At 44.8% G+C, this 23202-nt stretch overlaps 1 protein-coding gene across 1 annotated transcript; it reads left to right on the top strand.

Annotated features, from left to right (window-relative positions):
- The first annotated feature begins 1009 nt into the window (after positions 1–1009).
- LOC146763842 (zinc finger protein 541-like) lies at positions 1010–5136 on the top strand. The gene is made up of 8 exons (XM_085567716.1): positions 1010–1140; positions 1309–1487; positions 1887–1990; positions 2552–2627; positions 2936–3024; positions 3546–3635; positions 4420–4583; positions 5040–5136. The coding sequence occupies exons 1-8, from the start codon at positions 1010–1012 to the stop codon at positions 5134–5136; spliced, it is 930 nt and encodes a 309-aa protein (XP_085423842.1).
- Positions 5137–23202: the final 18066 nt, after the last annotated feature.

Here is a 23202-nt window from a genome sequence, read left to right as displayed (position 1 = left end):
CACATGAAAGTGTTATTCCAGCATCTGTAGGAATAATCTTGCCTCCAGTGGAAATACAGACCTTTCCATAGAGGACATAGAGTGCTGTCACCATTCACTTGCAGATTCTCATCCACTAGTGACCTGATTAAAAGTTCTTGGTGCCCATTTAAATCCTAAACCTATGTTGTGGCTGCCCCAAAATATTACCGAGGAGGTCAGGGGTTCAGTGGCAACAAATCCTGTTATGCCCTGACTCTGCTCACGCCTCCTCCAAAGCTTTAAAAACCAGAAGGATGGGACCTCTCCTCTGTGATCCCTGTCATTCAGGGCATGGAAGCAGTTTACCAGGCTTGCCCTCCAATACTGGCTTTCACCTGCAAAAATGATCTGGTTTCAGTGAGTCTTATATAGCTACATACTTAGATCATATAAAGAAACAGTATCATTTAATATCTTTATAATTTTTTTTCTCCCTGCTTGCATTGGATATCTTTTCTATGGAGATATTCGTATAGATTTGTCCATGTTTTCCAATGCCTCTAAGCACCTCACGGTCAGAGGCAGCAATGCAATGCCATCTGGAGTGGTTCTTCTCAATAACACAATCCCAGTATCACAGAATTCACTGGGTTGGAAGGGACTCACAAAGATCATCAAGCCCGGCTCCTGGGCCTTCCCAGGATGGCCTCGAGTACCACACCCTGTGCCCAAGAGCAGTGCCCAGACACTTTTTGAACTCTCTCAGGCTTGTTGGGCACTGGAAGAGCTTCTCTGGGGAGGCTATTCCAGTGCCCAACCATCCTCTGGCTGAGGAACCTTTTCCTTATTTCCACTGGCACATCTTCCCTGCCATTCTCTTGGGTCTTCTCACTGCTCCCTGGACTGAAGGCAGTAGTGCATGGCCTTCTGCTTCCCCTCTTGGGGAAGCTGCAGACTGCTAGAAGGTCCTGCCTTGGAAATTCCAAGTGAAAAGGCAGCAATTGCACCCAGCTGAGGGGAGCTGGGACAGCAGAGCTTGTGGCTTGCAATGATGAGGATGAGAAGGAAGGCTCCTGACACCTCTTGGCAGAATGATTTTTATCTGGAGCATTGTTTTGATCTCTTTCAGATGGAAAGGAGAGGCAGAATGAAAAGGAAAGCAAGAGCCAACATTAAGCCGTGAGTTTTGGCAAAAGGGGTTAAACGGCAGCAAACTTGAGGAATGGCAAGGAGGAGAACTGCTATTTCAGAGTCAGGGTGGGATTCGTTGAAGCCTGTGGGTCCACAGGAGGTGTCTCTTGACCATTTGACTTTCTTACCCTTCTTGCCACCTCCTTCTTCCTTTAGGGACATCAATGTTGGCCGTGACTTTCAGGCTGAGCTCCCTGAGCTGCAGACCACACCGCTAAGTGAAGATGAAGAGCCTGCAACCCTGGTCTGGAAGCCCTGGGAGGAAGATGACTCTGACGTGGAAAAACTGGACAGAGGAAGCTGTCAAGATTTTTCTCCACCCCTGAGATACTCGAGTGTGTAAAATGCTTTTTTTTAGTTGAAAATCCAATTTTTTGCAGGCTCTGCTTCTCTCCTTGTCTCGCCCATCTTCCCGCATGTGAGGGTTAGAGGCAAGGAGGATGCTTTTGCAGCAGAGCAGGAAAAAGAGCAACCGTCCTGCTCTCCAAATTGGTCAGAGGCATTTGCCACTGCAAGAGGGGAGATTGGCCAACAATTCTTATTACAAAATCTGCTTTGAAGGGAGGGCCAGCACAGTGTGGACCCTTAGTTCACCTGCCCCTTTCTTTGCTCTCCTTTTCATGCTCTCCAACCTGTTGTCTTAAGCTCTTGTGCTTTCCTTCTGCCTTGTATGGCAACCTTTCCCCTTCCTCAGCTCAAGCCTGACTTTCAGTGGGTTTCTGTTGTGCTTGCAGTCAGAGAACTGTTGGACATGGCCAGCACCCGTGGCATGCCCAGGGCAGCAGCAAAGCTGGAGCTCGCCCTGCACTGCCTGCACCAGGCACGTGGCAGCATTCTGGTAAGAAGCGGCTGTTTGGGGGCAGAGAAGAGTGGACAGGGAATTAATAAGGCCCGGGCACTGGGACAGCCTTTCCTGGCTGCTTTTGCAGCAGGGAGTTGACAAGAAGCAGAGCACTTTTGCTGCCTGCCGTGTCTCCTCCAGCCGCTTCAGTGGTGAGCCCAAAGGGCTGGAGCAGGGAGAATGTCTCTCCCAAAGGCACTGACGGAGGGTCCTGCCATCTGCACCCTTGTAAATCTCCTGGAGTTCAGTGTTTTCTAAGACATTTTGAGGTGCATAGAGGAGAAACTCCCAGAAGCCTTAGTGAGCTAAGGCAATTCTGGGTGCAGGAGGATCAAAATCATTGAGTTGGTCAGCAAAAGGCCACTCTTGAGGAGAAGGAACAAAGAGATAGGCAGGAAAAATGAAGGGAGTAGGAGCTAACCACAATGTTTAACCCATATGAAATGCAGTGGTGGGAATCTCTGAAGAGGCAAAGTAGCTGAAAGGCAGCATTTCTATTTTCTGACTCCTTTTTTGTGTTTTGGGGCAGCTAGAGCTTTTTTCCCTTTGATCTTGCAGGAGGCTCTGGAGATGTTGCTCTCAGGAGGGCCACCGGTGCCTCAAGGCCATCCCATGGCTGATTATCACTACGCAGGTAACCAAAGCAGAGCTTGTTTGTTCACTGACAGATGCTGGTGTCCACTTAATTGCCCTGTCAAACATTTCTGCTTAAAGACGTAACACCAGCATAAGGGTAGCAGGGAAAGCACCGCCATCTACTCCTTCAGCTTGTTGTCCATGTTTTTTTCCCTGGGGAATGCCTGCTCTTGTTTTCATTACCTTCTGAGAGGGCAGGCATGTACACATGTGAATGATGGATGGCGCGGATTTTGTTTTGGCAGCCAATGGGATCTACTTCAAGTGGAGAGAGGGATCAATTTACCTGCTGCTTTTTATTGCCAGGCTCTGATAGATGGACACCTGAGGAGAAGGAGTCCTTCCGAAAGGCTTTCCACACCTATGGCAAGGATTTTCATCTCATCCAGAAGCAGGTAAAGTCACAGGACATTCTTTACTCTAGCAGGTGATCAGAAGGAAAAGCTCCTTCTTTCTGATACCAAATACTGGAATTCAGTCTCTCTCTTCTCAAGTACCCAAAATGTTAAAGTAGGAATGAAATGGGACATCGAAGACCTATGTGAAAATGATGAACCTGCCTCTCCAGTGCTTTTCTCCAAGCTGTTTTGGAAGACGAAGGTTTCTTCTGTCAGACTTGTCTCATAGGTTTGCTGGTGCTTCCACAACACACTATGCTGGGATAACTGGAGTGAACAGGGGAAAGAAGAACTATGCTAGATGGATTTGGTTTTGAAGTGCACAATATATCTGTTACCGTGGTGCATAATACAGGGTTTACTACAATTCACTCTCTTACTGCATATTAATCTCATTTTACACCCTACTCAATTTACTCCATGATTTTACTTCCTGGTTTATTCCATATTCTACTTTTTCTCCAATGAGGCCTAGAGGATGGCCATTTTTAGATTCCTTCTTTTTCTCTTCACAACAGATTCAGACTAAGACCGTGGCACAGTGTGTGGAGTACTACTACTCCTTGAAACAAGAGCATAAACTTGTCCTTGTCGGTGATCGTGCTCAGGTGAGTGGGAAGGAGTTCCAGACATGCCAGGAAGGTCAAGAAACTGGGAGAAGGGGACAAAAGCTGCTGGCGAGCCATGCGAGATGCCCCTTTGCCAGGATCCCATTGTCCCATGCACTGGCAAAGGCACAGCAGATGCTGCCCAAGGCTTCATTGTGCTGCTGGCCTGAAATCCTGGAGCATAACTCTGAGCCAACAAAGCAGCACTATCACCAAACTGGGCTTTGACTCTCTAGAGATTGGTTTCTCAAAGGCTGGCACCCTCGCTGATTCCAATCAGATCCTTAATTCCCCACTGCTTGCTAACATCAGTAATCTGGGCTGCATTCATGGGGATGCTGGAGATTTTCAGGGATTTTTTGTAGCATCCCAGCATACTCCCCAGGTAGGAGCTTCCGATGCTGTGGCTCCACAGAGAGAGAGAGAGAGAGAGAGAGAGAGAGATTATTTTGGGTAGTAAAAAATGTGTAACCATGTGTCTTCACTAATTTGACTGAATTTAATTTGACCCATTCCCTAGACATTTGTGGAGGAAAAATATAGATAAAAAGATGTTTGTCAGAGAGGTATAAATAAGAAATATAGAACTATTGATACCCACATTTTTATGCCAGCTCTTTGGGCTGTAGAAAGGAGGAGTATTTTCCTGAAAGTGCTGTGTCGTTTTCTCAGCTCTTTGGGGTTTGGAGGAATTTGCTGAGACTGATAGATTTTAGTGCTGGACGTTGTGATTGCCAGCTTTCTGAGAGGATGGAAAGATTGATAAGGATTTTTTGCTTTGCAGACTGTGGGCAGAGCAAAGAGGAGCAAAAGCCCTCCCAGAAAGGAGAACGGGGAGCCAGGGAAGAGAGGCCGCAAGAGGGCTGGCAGCGCCGAGTGTCCCTGCTGCCAGCCGCAGCAGCCAGCCCGTTCGGCAAGAGGCCCCTTTCCCTGCGGGCTGTGCAAACGGTGCGCAAGTTCCTCCTCTTCCTGCTCCAAGCTGCGCCTTTGGACTCAAACAGGCTGAGCCTTTTCAAAGGGACCACTGGGGAAGCTGGGGGCATTGGGGGATCGCCCCTTGCAGCCATAGTCAAGGCTACAACCCACTTTAAACCCAAACAGCTTAGTTAAATCCCAGCATTCAGAATGAAACCTTACCGTGCCCCAACAAGACACAACTCATACAAGTGGGAGTAGCTCCAGCGAAGCTGGCTTTGATGGGGCTGATCAAATTAAAAATAGGATGAAGCATAAGGAGGAAGAAATGTGAATGAACTGAAACAAGATCAGACTCATGCTACTGATAAATTTACAAATGTGTCACAGCCTGAAAAGACAGAAATTCATACAAAAACGGAGATCTCAGCGCTTGGTTTAATGGTGTGTCTTAAACTGACAATGGATGGTTTGTCTCCTATCTTCCAGGGTGTTTGAAACCATGCAGGAAAGGAACAAACACAGGAGAAGGCATCGCCCACGGAAGGAAGCAGGGCCTCTCCCCAAGAAGAAAAAAGCAAATTAGGCCTGCAGCTTTCCAGGGCTAGCAAGAGTTAGCTGTCAAGAGGACTAGATAGGAATAGGATTGTTTGTTAAGTTTTTAGGGTTGTTTATTCTTCTACTTAGTTTACTAGATTGTAATATATCCATTTATTAGTTAAGATTCATTAGTGCTAATTTACTAGAGTGTAATAGCTGCCTTTATTAGTTAAGATTCATTAGTGCTATTAAAGATGTATTAGTATTATTAGATTTATCAATAAATGTAAGAGGTTTGGTGTTCGCTATTTTTTGTCACTTTGTCTTTGTTGAGACACAAGCTGTCTTTATCATTAAACCCAAGTTTGCTCCATGTTGTCTTTTTGTCTGTATGAAATCACTCAAGCAATGTTCGTTACTGTTTGTTAATGATTAAAGAAAAAGCAGCTCCCTCTATTCCTATTCCTAGGGAAGTAGAAGCTGCAGCAATTCCTTCAGTATGGGAAATGGATATACCTGGGAAATCTAAATTAGCACAACCAATACATGTTGAATTAAAGGCAGGGGCAAAAGCAGTACAGGTTAAACTGTATCCTATAAAACCAGTAGCACGGCAGGGAATAGGAAAAATTATTGATAAATTCTTGAGATACCAAATTTTAGAAGGATGTGAATCAGAATATAATACACCTATAATTCCAGAGAGGTAAACCCAATGGTGAGTTTAGATTAGTGCAGGATTTGAGAGCAATAAAATGAAATAACCAAGGACATTTATCCAGTGGTTGCCAATCCCTACACATTGTTAACATCCATGGAAGAGACATATAAATGGTTTACAGTAATTGATCAAAAAGATGCCTTTTTCTGCTTACCCCTTGACAAAGGAAGTAGGAACCTGTTTGCCTTTGAGTGGGAAAATCCAGGAAACGGAAAAAAGATCCATCTCATCTGAACACAGGTCCCACAAGGATTCAAGAGCAGTCCAAACCTATTCGGAAAGCAACTGGCAAAGGAGCTGGAGACATGGACGGCGAGGGGGAAGTGTGAGAACCCCAGGTTTGGTTTGAGGTCTCATGTGATGGTGAAGTCTCTACTCCAACCCGTGCTTCTAAAGAAAAACTCCCCAGTCTCTTGTTGTTTGGTCTCAAGACAATTTATTGCTAGTTATCTAACAGATTATGTTCTCGGGCTGTGGCTGTTTGATCAGCGGCCCAGGCAGAGACGCACACACTCCTGACACCCTGACTGTCCGGTGTCGTCTTCTTCTCTCCCCCTGCCCAGGGCTGCTGCTATCTTTTATAAGATATATTCATATAACATGTTTTCAATTTTTCCCCAATACCTACTACTTATATTACCAAGTGCTATTCTACTGTAAACCAATCTGTGAGTGCCAACATCACCAAGAACATGGAGGTAAGGAAGAAGAAGGAGGAAGAACAGGATCAGTCCACTTTCCTCCATCTTAGAACTTCTGATCTCCATGTACAAAGTAAAACCCACCCTGTACATGTGCTAAAACCCCCCTGCACAATACTAAAAAAATTTCCCCTCGACTTTGTAACTACTTTTACTATACTATCTAACCCTTTGTGACTGCTTGTTCCACCTTCAAAGTTGGTAATTCATTCCATGGCTCAAGCTCAAAATCACAGCTGTTTCCAGCTTCCTGCCTGAGTCTAGAATGCCTCTGACCAAGACCTGGAACCTCTAGAAATGTCTGAGAGACATTTTGAGTTCCCACAGGCAAGTACCGAGAGGACAATACCTGCTGCTACAGTATGTTGATGATATAGCGATAGCCACAGAGGAGAAAGCCACCTGCATATCGGTAACAAGCGAGATTTTAAATTCACTGGGAATGGGAGGCTATGTGGTATCTAAAGAAAAAGCACAAATTGCCCAACAGACTGTGATTGAGCTGGGGTGTGAAATCTCAGAAGGGCAGCGAAAACTGGGAACTAAGCGTATTAGTGGGAGAATGGTTGCAGGAGAGGGGTCATGGATCAATGGAGCAGTTATTCATTGATACCTCTGTCTGAGACCCCAGAATCAGAATCAGGCTATATCTGGCCAGGGAACAGAGCTTGGGAAAATAGGCTCTGTGTCCAGGCCTGGGAAACTGTACAAGGTCTGTCTAGGCCTGGGAAACAGTACAAGGTTGGAATGAGATAATAAGGATATGCATATCCTTGGAGATATGCTTGTACAAGAATAGGCTGTATGACAAGATGAGCCCAGAGAAGATGGGATGTACCATGACGACGTGACTAGAGATGAGAAACTTGGCTTAAGAAACCTGGCTATACTTGTAAATGCACGTAGGCTAAACAGAGCAAAGACCTTTGTAAATTGACCAATGAGAGCTGTTGCTGACTTTGCTTGTAGGAAACCCTATATAAACTGACAGGATTTTTGAATAAATGAAGCTTGCTTATCAATCATACAGATTGTGCTTTTCTTCCCTCTGCCTGTGGCTTCAGTTTTGGCACCCGTCACAGGGACCTCAAATCCTTGCCCTAAGGCAGTGATTCCGGAGCAGCGCCGATACGCAGCAATCGGCAGGCTAAAGATTGACTTGATATTATTGGCATAAGGAGTTGTCTCATGCCTGAGTTGGAAAAAAGCTAGACTAGCCATCCAGAGGATGATCACCAGCTTGCAAGGTACAAAAGGCTGCACTAAACAGGGATAGATTAATCAATTCAGGTAGATTAATCTTTCTGGCCAATGGAAATTTAAGTCGTCCTCCAGCTCTTTATTAATTTTTTAAAGAAACGAGATATAGCTGATATAGACCTTAATAAAGATCCTCTGGCATTGTACACCTATGGCCAGGCTCGGGGTTTGTTTAAAACCTTGGGGGATCTCTTTGAGGTAGACCAGTGGTGTGAGTTAGGAGAAGTGCTATGACTTAAAGATAAGACTGCCCGAAAGCTAATGAAACCTTGGTGTTTGTTCAAATGTTGTTTGTAAAGATATCAGACAGAGAAAAAACTTGCTGCTGTAACCACTGCTGCTCTAGATACAGAGGGAATTAGTAATAAACCAGGAATGCATGCCGTAGGAGTCGATTATAATCCTAGTCCAGCAGTGGGTAATAGAATTGAGATGCAAAATCCATCCTGTGATAAAGAACTCACTGCTTCCCTCGAAACTCCCTCTGAAATTCCCTTTGCTTTTAATCCTGGTTTTAGTTCTGCTCACTCAAGTACAGATTCCCTTCCCATAAGTGAACAGCCAGTGACAAACTATCAGCGACACCCAGAGAGTGAAGGAGAACTGCTAGAGGAGGAGACTGCTCAAAATCATGATGAAGAAACATAAAAAGCTGCTGGTGTTCTTTCTAAGTAAGGACATCCTGCAAATTGTCAGCAATTCAGAGAATAAATTGGCTAAGCATTCAAAAAGAAGCAATAAATAATAAATAATAAAGATAAAGATTTATGCTCTGCTATAGATTTGCAGGCCTTCCCTGTTTCCTATACACCAAATGCTGGAGGAGGTCTGACAGCTAATTATATTCCTGTAGATTGGAAATTACTTTAACAATTATGAGCAACAGTTAATGATTGTGGGATTCATGGTGAGCCTGCAAAACAAATGCTTAACTACATATGGGGCTCAGGTTTGCTTCTTCCTGACGATGTTAAGGGTATTATGAGAATGATTATGACACAGTCTCAGTCGATGCTGTGGCAAGCTCACTGGTTTCAACTGAGTGATCGTTTTGCTGCCATCCCACGACAGCAAAATGATCCTTTGCATGGAATACCAGTTGATCAAATAATGGGCAATTTGCCATAATTGAGATGCAGGCACAAGTAGGAGCTGAGAAATTAAAGGCTGCTATGCAAGTGGCTAAAGAAGCAATTTCCAGGGTTAGAACAGCAGCAGTGTCTCCTTCTTACATGTCTACTAAGCAAGGAAGAGAGGAGTCTTTTGCCTCCTTTGTTGATAGAATAACTGAGGCCATTAATTGGGCTAACCTTCAGGATTTTAAAGGGAGCTCTATTATGACAGTGTGTCCTAGAAAATTGCAATGCTACTATTAGAAGTGTTATTACTTCAATGAACATTGATGCAACAGTAGAGGAAATGCTAGAGAGGATGTCTAGGATTCCTACAGGTTCACAGGCAATGTTAGTCGAGGCACTTAGGGATGTAGGGAAAGATCTAGTGCAAGCCCAGACACAAGCCTTTGCTGCCTTAACTCCACTACAACCAATAAATTAGCCTAAGCAACAGTCTCATCTCAAATGCTTCTGCTGTGGGAAAGTAGGACATTTTCGTTGCAACTGCAGAGAAGGGACAGTTTGGTGCAACAGGCGCTCCATGGATTCTCATTCCACGGAAGCCTGCAGAGGATCGGGAAATGCGAAGCGGAGCGCGAAGAGCTGCGGCGTGACGACCCCAAGGGTGGCTCCTGTGTGGTATCCCCCAGACAACTGCAGCCAGCCAGCTCCCTCCAGCCAGCCCCCAGCGGGAGTCTCGGCTTGGACCTGGCAACAACAATAGACATTATCCTGATTGACATGAAGCCAGCAAGGATTCCTGCCGGGATTAAAGGGCCAGTAATGTACACAGAAAAACCTTGTGGTGCTCTTCTTTTAGGACGTTGTCCAAGATTTAAAAAAAAAAAAAAAAAATGTTCTCCAATTACCATCTGAGTAGGAGTTGCCTTGGGGCAGTTTTCCTTATCTGCTGTTAATGGTCCCATCAATGCCTGGCCACATAACTCAGAGATAACACTGTCCAGGAGGAGGAAGTGATTAAGGACACACCTTGTGACTCATAATAACCCATTGTGAGATGCTCTGCCCAAGGGGAAGAGCTAGGCATTCCCACCTAAATAAAAGTGGAGATTTGCAGACAGAGGGGAGCCTTTTCACAGGTTCTCCGAGAAGACACAGCAACTACATCTGCAATCCCAAGATGACTGAAGCTCATCCAATTCGGACTGCTACCAGCATGCTAGCCAGGTTATATTCTGACTTTGTCTGTAGCCTTTCCCTTTATATTATTGCATGTATTTGTGTCCTTTTCCCCTTTTCCCAATAAATTATATTTCTGACTTAGAGTCTCTCACTGGTTTTACTTTCAAACCAGAACAGACGTTCATCTGCTGGATTAGAAGGACTTTTCATTTTACCTGGAGTACTTGATGCTGACTTTACAGGTGAAATCCTTATTGTTGCTATGACATTTTACCCTCCATTTATAATTCCTGCTGGGAGTAAAATTGCTCAGTTGGTTCCTACATTACAGCTGACAGAAGCTGCCTTGTGCATCATGCACCAGCAGAGGGGACCTGATGGCTTTGGATCTACGGGGGGTATGGCTTTGCTGTGTTTGCCTATGGAGGAAAGACCAAAAGCTCCTGTTCTTTTGGAGAATGGGCAACAAAGACTGCAGCTTTCTGCACTTTTGGATACTGGAGCTGACATCAGCATTATCAGCAAGGACTGTTGGCCTGCCTCCTGGCTGCTTTCCCCTATGGTTGCTGGGGTGGAAGGAATTGGAGGTGCAGCTTCAGTCTGCCGGAGCTGGGATAAAATTGCTTTATCATTGGAGGGTCTCACCTGTGTACAATTTGTTACTGTTATGTCACTACCACCCAAGGTTGATGCATTAATTGGCTGTGACATTCTCGTGCAATTAGAGGCTCGCCTTGCAACAAAAGATCATTTTTAATAGGGGTCACTACTTGGACTTCCCTGATCCCCCTAACCTGGAAATCTGATGATCCAGTCTGGATTGAGCAGTGGCCGCTAAAGAGAGGAAGCCTACAACAAGCTCATTCCCTTGTTGCTGAACAGTTACAGCAAGGTCACATTAAATCTTCTACTAGCCCCTGGAATACCCCAATATTTGTTATTAAGAAAAGAATCAGGAAAACTTCATCTGCGGCATGATTGACGTGCAGTCAATGCCCAGATGGAAGCAATGGGGGCCTTACAGCCAGGTCTCCCAAATCCAGCTATGCTGCCTGAGGGTTGGAATCGCTTCATAATTGATTCAAAGACTGTTTCTTTACAATTGGCCTTCATCCAAAGGATACCAAAAGATTTGCATTTACCTTACCCTCTTTAAATCGTGAGGCACCAGCAAGCAGATATGAGTAGACGACCCTTCCTCAGGGAATGCGCAACAGTCCTGTGCTGTGTCAGCTTTTTGTGGATGCTGCTCTGTTACCAGTTTGAGCTGCTTTTCCTAACACTGTGATCTATCACTATGTGGGTGATATTCTGTTTGCACAAGAAAGCTCGTTCACTGCTCAGCAGGAGGCTTTCATTCTTGCTCAGGTACAAACTAACAACTTGTGTGTTGCTCCGGAGAAAGTACAGCCTTCTGCTCCCTGGAAATATTTAGGCTGGGTGATTTCTGACATGCACATTCGGCCACAGAAAGTTGATTTGTAGCTGGATTTAAAAACCTTAGATGACATGCAACCATTTATGGGAGGTATACAATGGCTTCGTCCTGTTGTTGGTATTTCTCATGCTGAACTTGATGAACTGTGACCACTGCTGATATTCAGGCACAAATCCTGCTACACCAATTCACTTAACTGACAAACAACGCACAATTGTACTGGATGTTGCTACTTCTGTTGCACAGAGAGCTGTGGATCACAGAGATCCTGACTTACCCATAGACATTACTATTCTGCCTCAGCCAAAACACCTGTCAGGTGCTCTCACTCAGCAGTTAAAAGACAGAGGGGGAAAGAAGGTATTAGAGGATATAAAGGTATTAGAATGGGTGTTTGGACCTGTACAACTTTGTAATTCTATTCAGCCACATATAGATGCACTTGGACTGTTAATTCAAAAAAGTTGGAAGCGGGTGTTACAGGTCACTGGAGAAGAGCCACAAAGAATCTTTGTTCCAATAAAACAGAATGATTTGGACTGGGTTTTGCAACACTCTCTTGTGTTACAAGGTAGCATTTTAGAATCTGGTGCAGAAATACAAATGTCATCACAGACTTGGCCGTCACAACCAAATTATAGTGAAACACCAGTGATGGATGCAATCATTGCATAAACAGATGCAGGCTGAAAATCACAAAAAGTGCTCTCACCTGGAATGAGCAAGGACAATGGAATGGTATCATTTTAGAGGGACAGAAATCAGACACTTTGCAGACTTTAGAGCTTGTAGCTATTGTCTGTGCATTTTGTCGATGGATGCATGACCCTCTAAGTGTTCTGCCTGATTCCTTGTATGCAGCTGGAGTAGCACAGCATATTGAAGATGCATTGCTGCAAGAAGTACAGAATCAATGCCTGAAGACACTTTTTGCACAATTGTAATCAGCTATTAGACAGAGATCTGCTCCATATGCTATTTTTCACATCAGGAGTCACAAGGTAGGATTTAGAGGAGGGCAATGCTCTTGCTGATCAGCTGGTATCAGTGACTGTACCCAATTTTACAAAAGCACGCAATGCCCATGCCTCATTTCATCAGAGTGCAAAAAGGCTATGATGTTGCTTTGATATTACCATGGAGGAAGCCCAAGGAATTGTCAGAGCATGTCCTGACTGCAGTCATCACAATGGACCAGGTCTTGGCCTGGGTGTAAATCCCCGAGGTCTAGGCCCCAGTGAGTTGTAGCAAATGGATGTGACTCATGTGAATGAATCTGGGCATTTGCGTTATGTCCACGTGGTCATTGGCACCTACAGTCACTTTATTTGGGCCTCCCCACAAGCAGGAGAGAAAGCCGTTCATGTTATTCAACATTTAATACTATGCTTTGCTATTTTAGGGGTACCTAGAGTTATTAAAACAGATAATGGTCCTGCATATGTAGGGAAGAAAGTTAATTGCTTTTTGCAGCAATGGGGTGTTAAGCGTATTACAGGAATACCACACTCTCCCACGGGACAAGCCATAGTAGAAAGGGCAAACCAAACTTCAAAACATATCTTGCAAAATTGAAGATAATTACTGATCCTCAGGAAAGATTGGGAAAAGCATTGTTTGCTTTAAATCATCTCTGTATATTTAGTGTCCATGATATGCCACCTGCCTATGTACATGGGATATTTTCAAAACAGAAAGATGTTGATAAGCCAATGACCGTAATGTACAGGCATCCTGCTACAGGGATACGGTCAGGACCAGCACCTGTAAATTATATGGGTAGACGTCATATGTGTGTGTCTACAGCTACAGGTCCCTTGTGGGCTCCCAGTAAGTGGACACGTCCTGTTTCAACACGGCTGCCGACACCTCTGCTGAAGACCGAAGCCTCCACAGGCGACAACTTTGGCTTCAGCCTATTCTACTGGAAATAAATAATGCTCTAGGGACTTTTACAGTGGGATAGCCCTAATATAGTATTTTGGGTAGACATAACAATATATCACCAATTTGAGCAAAGAAAGAGATTAATAGCACATGTAACTTGTGGGTGTTCAGGATGTCAAATTACATCAATTGTGATTAAATGTGGGGGTTGTGGAAAAATAGTTAAAGGTAGAGGAGACTATGGATTACTTCAAGGGTGCATTGAATGTTGGATGCCTCTAGAAGCTGCAAATGCAATTTCTGCTCTTCGGGAATGGATAAAACAATGCTGTGCTACACAAGCACAATTATATTCTCTGTGGGAAAACCGAGAAGTGTGAGAGGTAGCATATGCAGCATTTAGTCTGATTAAACCACTTTGTTTAGCAAAATTATTTGTGCGCACAAAAATAGAGGCTGTTCAGTATAGACGGATGTGTGCTAAAAAGGCAAATCAGTAAAATATGTCAAGAAGTCAAACTGCGGTGGCCACAGGCTTTAGCAATAGCATTGCCGAGAATCCGGATAAAGCCTAGGAGTGGCATGTCGGTCAGTCCTTATGAGATATTGTATGGGAAACCATGCGAATCTCCTGGACCCAATCCAAATCCACACATCATGGGAAAGCAGGAATATATAACTATGTTCTGTCTCTTGGGAAAACTTTAGCACGACTTCGGAGTGCTCTTGTGTGGAATAGGCCGCTGACTCTCGAGAATCCAGTTCATGACATGCATCCAGGAGACGAGGTGTACCTTAAGAATTGCAACAAATAACCAGCAAGGCACCACAGAAAAAGAAGCAAAATAGCCTTTATTTAAAAAAGGTCCTATATAATAATACAGTGAGAACTTATATACCTTAGATACTTTCAAAGCATGCATTCAATTTAATATATAAACAATAGATTTAATAGCTAAACAACAGTATATAAAAAATAGATTTAATATATAAAAAAATAGAGACTCCATGCTTATGAATTAATAATATAATTTTTGGCAAAAAGCAAGAAACTGCCCTATTAATACATTCTTACAACAGCTTTATTTCAATAAATAAATGAGTCTCTCTGCAGCCACAAAGAAAATCAAGATAGGAATAATTAGAATAGAAGAAATATCAATAAATGAAATATTAAATATTAGCAGCCACAAAGAAAATCAAGTTAGGAATATTTAGAATAGAAGCAATATCAATAAATGAAATATTAGATATAACTTTAGTAATTCTACATCGCTTCTGTACTAAAAAGTAAGAGTTATGATTATTTTATTAACTATGAATTAAGAAGTCTAGGGTAAAGCCGTGAAGATGATTAGAGGGATGGAGCACTTCTCCTGTGAAGAAAGCTGAAAAGAATTTGTATTGTTCATCCTGGAGAAGAGAAGGCTTTGGGCTCAGCTAATTGCTGCCTTCCAGTACCTGAAGGAAACCTATAAGAAAGATGGGAGATGTGGATATTCTAAGTTCAGTCAGAAAGAAAAAGAGAAATATTTCTGCCAGGCTAAGCCTGGGAAAATATTTCTCTTTTTCCCTCTGAGTGAACTGAGACTATCCACAGGGAAGGTCTTGTTACAAGAAAGATGGGAAAATGTTCAGTCTGAGGGAAATTCTTCTTCAATTCTGAAGAGATGCTGATGTTTTGTGAACAGAAAATGGAAGAATGCTCCCCCAAACTGAGAGAGCAATGTGACCAGTGGAGAGTGAGCTTGGTGTTTCACTCATTTGCTGGAATATGTGACCAGTGGAGATTGGTATTTCACTTGTTTGCAGCAAATGAGTGAATATCTGACTCGTTGTTGGTGTGTGTGTAACACGCAGGGTGGGAAGGAAGCAAGATTTGCTCTTGCTTAACATTAGGTAGGAAAGCAGTAAAACTGGCTGGGTTTTGTCATATGTGGGACCTAAAGTATTAAAACAAATGTGAAGGCCATTAGTGTGGAAAATTAATTCTGCTTGTGTTAGTGTTTTAGAGGAATCCCAGAGTTTGGAGACGAACATCTAACTTCTTCAAGGGAGCTGGAAGATAGGCACAGAAATTCTTCATTAATGTTTGCTACAGAAAAATGCTGTTGGCTTGTCCCTGTGTGTGTGTGTCCCCATGAGTTCCCCTGAAAAGCATCCTGTATCTCCAAGTTTCAAGGAAGGAGTGTTGAGGTAAGAGAGGGAAAAGAGCAAGTGATATTCTTGGGCACCAGTCAATTGCGCAAGGGGGCCAGGGCTTTGGAGCTGGTTCTCCACTGAGTTGGTCCAGAGAAGTTCTTCTCTTCTCTGACCTTGTAACCTCTTGCTCCTGTCAGAGCCAGAGGAGAGCCTTCTGCTTCAGAGCCGGGAGCAGTCCTTCTGGTTCTCCAGTGCAGGCAGAGTGCTTTGACAGAGGCAGGCTCCTGCGCATGTTCAGCTGGAGGTACCTTGCAGAGAGACACGGAGAAGACCCAGAGGTGTCCCTGCACTGCTTTTCCCCGCCCAGAGGACTGAGGAGAAATGCCCCAGCGGGAAGGTCCTCAGAGCAAACTTGCAGCAGAAGGAGTAACAGAGGCAAAGGTGGCCCTTTGCTGTTTCTGCCCCCTGGGTGCCCCGGGGTTCTGCATGGAATGTTGGAATGTTGGGCTGTGCCCATAGCAACTGTCGTTGTCTCCTGCTCCTGCGGCCGTTGATGGAACACTGGTGGAGCAGCGGTGGAGCAGCAGCTGCAGGATCTGCTCCTGGGCTGTCCCTGACCAGCCGCCTTCTGCTCTCAGAAGCATCAGATCTGGCCTCTGGATCTACATCCTCATCTCCTTGTCTGCTGCCTGGCATCCCCACGGCACTTTGGGACTGTCAAAGGTAAGCAAATGCCCATTTGCCCTCAAACCACTAACAGAATGGCAGGAGGATCCTGTTGTCTGTCCCACCAAGCACGACAGACATAGTCTGTGGTACTTTCCCCTGACAAGGTTACACATGTAAGTGTTATTCCAGCATCTGTAGAAATAATGTTGCCTCCAGTGGAAATACAGACCTTTCCATAGAGGACGTAGAGAGCTGTCACCATGCACTTGCAGATTCTCATCCACTAGTGACCTGATTAAAAGTTCTTGGTGCCCTTTTAAATCCTAAACCTATGTTGTGGTTGCCCCAAAATATTACTGAGGAGGTCAGGGGTTCAGGGGCAACAAATCCTTTTATGCCCTGACTCTGCTCACGCCTCCTCCAAAGCTTTAAAAACCAGAAGGATGGGACCTCTCCTCTGTGATCCCTGTCCTTCAGGGCATGGAAGCAGTTTTCCAGGCTTGCCCTCCAATACTGGCTTTCACCTGCAAAAATGATCTGGTTTCAGCGAGTCTTATATACTTACATACTTACATCACGTAAAAAAACAGTATCATTTTGTATCTCTGTAAGTATTTTTCTCCCCTCTTGCATTGGATCTCTTTTCTATGGAGATATTGGTATAGATGTGTCCATGTTTTCCAATGCCTGTAGGCGCCTCATGGTCAGAGGCAGCCGTGGAATGCCATCTGGAGTGGTCCTTCTCAAGAACACAATCCCAGTGTCACAGAATTTTCTGGGTTGGAAGGGACTCACAAAGATGATCAAGCCCGGCTCCTGGGCCTGCCCAGGATGGCCTCGAGTACCACACCCTGTGCCCAAGAGCAGTGCCCAGACACTTTTTGAACTCTCTCAGGCTTGTTGGGCACTGGTAACAGCTTCCCTGGGGAGGCTGTTCCAGTGCCCAACCATCCTCTGGCTGAGGAACCTTTTCCTTATTTCCACTGGCACATCTTCCCTGCCATTCTCTAGGGTCTTCTCACTGCTCCCTGGACTGAAGGCAGTAGTGCATGGCCTTCTGCTTCCCCTCTTGGGGAAGCTGCAGACTGCTAGAAGGTCCTGCCTTGGAAATTCCAAGTGAAAAGGCAGCAATTGCACCCAGCTGAGGGGAGCTGGGACAGCGCAGCCTGTGGCTTGCAATGATGAGGATGAGAAGGAAGGCTCCTGACACATCTTGGCAGAATGATTTTTATCTGGAGCATTGTTTTGATCTCTTTCAGGTGGAAAGGAGAGGCACAATGAAAAGGAAAGCAAGAGCCAACCTTAAGCCGTGAGTTTTGGCAAAGGGGGTTAAAGGGCAGCAAACTTGAGGAATGGCGAGGAGGAGAACTGTTATTTCAGAGTCAGGGTGGGATTGGTTGAAGCCAAGGAGGTGTCTCTTGACCATTTGACTTTCTTACCCTTCTTGCCACCTCCTTCTTCCTTTAGGCACATCAATGTTGGCAGTGACTTTCAGGCTGAGCTCCCTGAGCCGCAGACCAGACCACCAAGTGAAGATGAAGAGCCTGCAACCCTGGTCTGGAAGCCCTGGGAGGAAGATGACTCAGACATGGAGAAACCGGACAGAGGTAGCTGTCGAGCTTTTTTTTCCACCCCTGAGATACTCGGGTGTGTAAAATGCTCCTTTTTGGGAGAAAAGTCCATTTTTTGCAGGCTCTGCTTCTCTCCTTGTCTCACCCATCTTCCTGCATGTGAGGGTTAGAGGCAAGGAGGATGCTTTTGCAGCAGAGCAGGAAAAAGAGCAACCGTCCTGCTCTCCAAATTGGTCAGAGTCATTTGCCTCTGGAAGAGGGGAGATTGGCCCCCACTTCTTATTACAAAAGCTGCTTGGAAGGGAGGGCCAGCACAGTGTGGACCCTTAGTTCACCTGCCCCTTTCTTTGCTCTCCTTTTCATGCTCTCCAACCTGTTGTCTTAAGCTCTTGTGCTTTCCTTCTGCCTTGTATGGCAACCTTTCCCCTTCCTCAGCTCAAGCCTGACTTTCAGTGGGTTTTTGTTGTGCTTGCAGTCAGAGAACTGTTGGACATGGCCAGCGCCCGTGGCATGCCCAGGGCAGCAGCTAAGCTGGAGCTCGCCCTGCACTGCCTGCACCAGGCACGCGGCAGCGTTCCGGTAAGAAGCGGCTGTTTGGGGCCAGAGAAGAGTGGACAGGGAATTAATAAGGCCCGGGCACTGGGACAGTCTTTCCTGGCTGCTTTTGCAGCAGGGAGTTGACAAGAAGCAGAGCACTTTTGCTGCCTGTAGTGTCTCCTCCAGCTGTGTCAGGGTGAGCCCAAAGGGCTCGAGCAGGGAGAATGTCTCTCCCGGAGACACTGACAGCAGGTCCTGCAACCTGCACCCTTGTAAATTTGCTGGAGTTTAGTGTTGTCTAAGACATTTTGAGGTGCACAGAGGGGAAACTCCCAGAAGCCTCAGTGAGCTAAGGCAATTCTGGGTGCAGGAGGATCAAAATCATTGAGTTGGTCAGCAAAATGCCACTCTTGGGGACCAGGATCAAAGGGATAGCAAGAAAATAGTAAGGGACTAGGAGCTAACCACAATGTTTAACCCATATGAGATGCAGTGGCCAGAATCTCTGGAGAGCCAAAGTAGCTGAAAGTCTATTTTCTAGCTCCTTTTTTGTGTTGTGAGGCAGCTAGAGCCTTTTTCCCTTTAATCTTGCAGGAGGCTCTGGAGATGTTGCTCTCAGGAGGGCCACCGGTGCCTCAAGGCCATCCCATGGCTGATTATCACTACGCAGGTAACCAAAGCAGAGCTTGTTTGTTCACTGACAGATGCTCTTGTCCCCTTAATTGCCCTGTCAAGCATTTCTGCTTAAAGACGTAACACCAGCATAAGGGCAGCAGGGAAAGAACCACCATCTACTCCTCCAGCTTGTTGTCGATGTTTTTTTCCCTGGGGAATGCCTGCTCTTGTTTTCATTACCTTCTGAGAGGGCAGGCATGTACACACGTGAATGATGGATGGCGCTGATTCTGTTTTGGCAGCCAATGGGATCTAGTTCAAGTGGAGAGAGGGATCAATTTACCTGCTGCTTTTTATTGCCAGGCTCTGATAGATGGACACCTGAGGAGAAGGAGTCCTTCCGAAAGGCTTTCCACACCTATGGCAAGGATTTTCATCTCATCCAGAAGCAGGTAAAGCCACAGGACATTCTTTACTCTAGCAGGTGATCAGAAGGAAAAGCTCCTTCTTTCTGATACCAAATACTGGAATTCAGTCTCTCTCTTCTCAAGTACCCAAAATGTTAAAGTAGGAATGAAATGGGACATCGAAGGCCTATGTGAAAATGATGATCCTGCCTCTCCAGCCCTTTTCTCCAAGCTGTTTTGGAAGACGAAGGTTTCTTCTGTCAGACTTGTCTCATAGGTTTGCTGGTCCTTCCACAACACACTATGCTGGGATAACTGGAGTGAACAGGGGAAAGAAGAACTATGCTAGATGGATTTGGCTTTGATCTGCACATTATATCTGTTACCATGTAGCATAATGCAGGGTTTACTACAATTCACTCTCTTACTGCATATTAATCTCATTTTACACCCTACTCAATTTACTCCATGATTTTACTTCCTGATGTATTCCATATTCTACTTTTTCTCCAATGCAGCCTAGAGGATGGCCATTTTTAGATTCCTTCTTTTTCTCTTCACAACAGATTCAGACTAAGACCGTGGCACAGTGTGTGGAGTACTACTACTCCTTGAAACAAGAGCATAAACTTGTCCTTGTCGGTGATCGTGCTCAGGTGAGTGGGAAGGAGTTCCAGACATGCCAGGAAGGTCAAGAAACTGGGAGAAGGGGACAAAAGCTGCTGGCGAGCCATTCGAGATTCCCCTTTGCCAGGATCCCATTGTCCAATGCACTGGCAAAGGCACAGCAGATGCTGCCCAAGGCTTCATTGTACGGCTGCCCTGAAATCCTGGAGCATAACTCTGAGCCAACAAAGCAGCACTATCACCACACTGGGCTTTGACTCTCTAGAGATTGGTTTCTCAAAGGCTGGCACCCTCGCTGATTCCAATCAGATCCTTAATTCCCCACTGCTTGCTAACATCAGTAATCTGGGCTGCATTCATGGGGATGCTGGAGATTTTCAGGGATTTTTTGTAGCATCCCAGCATACTCCCCAGGTAGGAGCTTCCGATGCTGTGGCTCCACAGAGAGAGAGAGAGAGAGAGAGAGAGAGAGATTATTTTGGGTAGTAAAAAATGTGTAACCATGTGTCTTCACTAATTTGACTGAATTTAATTTGACCCATTCCCTAGACATTTGTGGAGGAAAAATATAGATAAAAAGATGTTTGTCAGAGAGGTATAAATAAGAAATATAGAACTATTGATACCCACATTTTTATGCCAGCTCTTTGGGCTGTAGAAAGGAGGAGTATTTTCCTGAAAGTGCTGTGTCGTTTTCTCAGCTCTTTGGGGTTTGGAGGAATTTGCTGAGACTGATAGATTTTAGTGCTGGACGTTGTGATTGCCAGCTTTCTGAGAGGATGGAAAGATTGATAAGGATTTTTTGCTTTGCAGACTGTGGGCAGAGCAAAGAGGAGCAAAAGCCCTCCCAGAAAGGAGAACGGGGAGCCAGGGAAGAGAGGCCGCAAGAGGGCTGGCAGCGCCGAGTGTCCCTGCTGCCAGCCGCAGCAGCCAGCCCGTTCGGCAAGAGGGCCCTTTCCCTGCGGGCTGTGCAAACGGTGCGCAAGTTCCTCCTCTTCCTGCTCCAAGCTGCTCCTTTGGACTCAAACAGGCTGAGCCTTTTCAAAGGGACCACTGGGGAAGCTGGGGGCATTGGGGGATCGCCCCTTGCAGCCATAGTCAAGGCTACAACCCACTTTAAACCCAAACAGCTTAGTTAAATCCCAGCATTCAGAATGAAACCTTACCGTGCCCCAACAAGACACAACTCATACAAGTGGGAGTAGCTCCAGCGAAGCTGGCTTTGATGGGGCTGATCAAATTAAAAATAGGATGAAGCATAAGGAGGAAGAAATGTGAATGAACTGAAACAAGATCAGACTCATGCTACTGATAAATTTACAAATGTGTCACAGCCTGAAAAGACAGAAATTCATACAAAAACGGAGATCTCAGCGCTTGGTTTAATGGTGTGTCTTAAACTGACAATGGATGGTTTGTCTCCTATCTTCCAGGGTGTTTGAAACCATGCAGGAAAGGAACAAACACAGGAGAAGGCATCGCCCACGGAAGGAAGCAGGGCCTCTCCCCAAGAAGAAAAAAGCAAATTAGGCCTGCAGCTTTCCAGGGCTAGCAAGAGTTAGCTGTCAAGAGGACTAGATAGGAATAGGATTGTTTGTTAAGTTTTTAGGGTTGTTTATTCTTCTACTTAGTTTACTAGATTGTAATATATCCATTTATTAGTTAAGATTCATTAGTGCTAATTTACTAGAGTGTAATACCTGCCTTTATTAGTTAAGATTCATTAGTGCTATTAAAGATGTATTAGTATTATTAGATTTATCAATAAATGTAAGAGGTTTGGTGTTCGCTATTTTTTGTCACTTTTTCTTTGTTGAGACACAAGCTGTCTTTATCATTAAACCCAAGTTTGCTCCATGTTGTCTTTTTGTCTGTATGAAATCACTCAAGCAATGTTCGTTACTGTTTGTTAATGATTAAAGAAAAAGCAGCTCCCTCTATTCCTATTCCTAGGGAAGTAGAAGCTGCAGCAATTCCTTCAGTATGGGAAATGGATATACCTGGGAAATCTAAATTAGCACAACCAATACATGTTGAATTAAAGGCAGGGGCAAAAGCAGTACAGGTTAAACTGTATCCTATAAAACCAGTAGCACGGCAGGGAATAGGAAAAATTATTGATAAAGTCTTGAGATACCAAATTTTAGAAGGATGTGAATCAGAATATAATACACCTATAATTCCAGAGAGGTAAACCCAATGGTGAGTTTAGATTAGTGCAGGATTTGAGAGCAATAAAATGAAATAACCAAGGACATTTATCCAGTGGTTGCCAATCCCTACACATTGTTAACATCCATGGAAGAGACATATAAATGGTTTACAGTAATTGATCAAAAAGATGCCTTTTTCTGCTTACCCCTTGACAAAGGAAGTAGGAACCTGTTTGCCTTTGAGTGGGAAAATCCAGGAAACGGAAAAAAGATCCATCTCATCTGAACACAGGTCCCACAAGGATTCAAGAGCAGTCCAAACCTATTCGGAAAGCAACTGGCAAAGGAGCTGGAGACATGGACGGCGAGGGGGAAGTGTGAGAACCCCAGGTTTGGTTTGAGGTCTCATGTGATGGTGAAGTCCAACCCGTGCTTCTAAAGAAAAACTGCCCAGTCTCTTGTTGTTTGGTCTCAAGGCAGTTTATTGCTAGCTATCTAACAGATTATGCTCTCGGGCTGTGGCTGTTTGATCAGCGGCCCAGGCAGAGACGCACACACTCCTGACACCCTGACTGTCCGGTGTCGTCGTCTTCTTCTCTCCCCCTGCCCAGGGCTGCTGCTATCTTTTATAAGATATATTCATATAACATGTTTTCAATTTTTCCCCAATACCTACTACTTATATTACCAAGTGCTATTCTACTGTAAACCAATCTGTGAGTGCCAACATCACCAAGAACATGGAGGTAAGGAAGAAGAAGGAGGAAGAACAGGATCAGCCCACTTTCCTCCATCTTAGAACTTCTGATCTCCATGTACAAAGTAAAACCCACCCTGTACATGTGCTAATACCCCCCTGCACAATACTAAAAAAATTTCCCCTCGACTTTGTAACTACTTTTACTATACTATCTAACCCTTTGTGACTGCTTGTTCCACCTTCAAAGTTGGTAATTCATTCCATGGCTCAAGCTCAAAATCACAGCTGTTTCCAGCTTCCTGCCTGAGTCTAGAATGCCTCTGACCAAGACCTGGAACCTCTAGAAATGTCTGAGAGACATTTTGAGTTCCCACAGGCAAGTACCGAGAGGACAATACCTGCTGCTACAGTATGTTGATGATATAG

Source organism: Lonchura striata, chromosome Z (genome assembly GCF_050655825.1).
Source record: "Lonchura striata isolate lonStrDom1 chromosome Z, ASM5065582v1, whole genome shotgun sequence".
NCBI classification, from domain to species: Eukaryota; Metazoa; Chordata; class Aves; order Passeriformes; family Estrildidae; genus Lonchura; species Lonchura striata.
The sequence above is the reverse complement of the archived record's forward strand: the minus strand, read 5'-3'. Positions and strand labels throughout refer to the sequence as shown.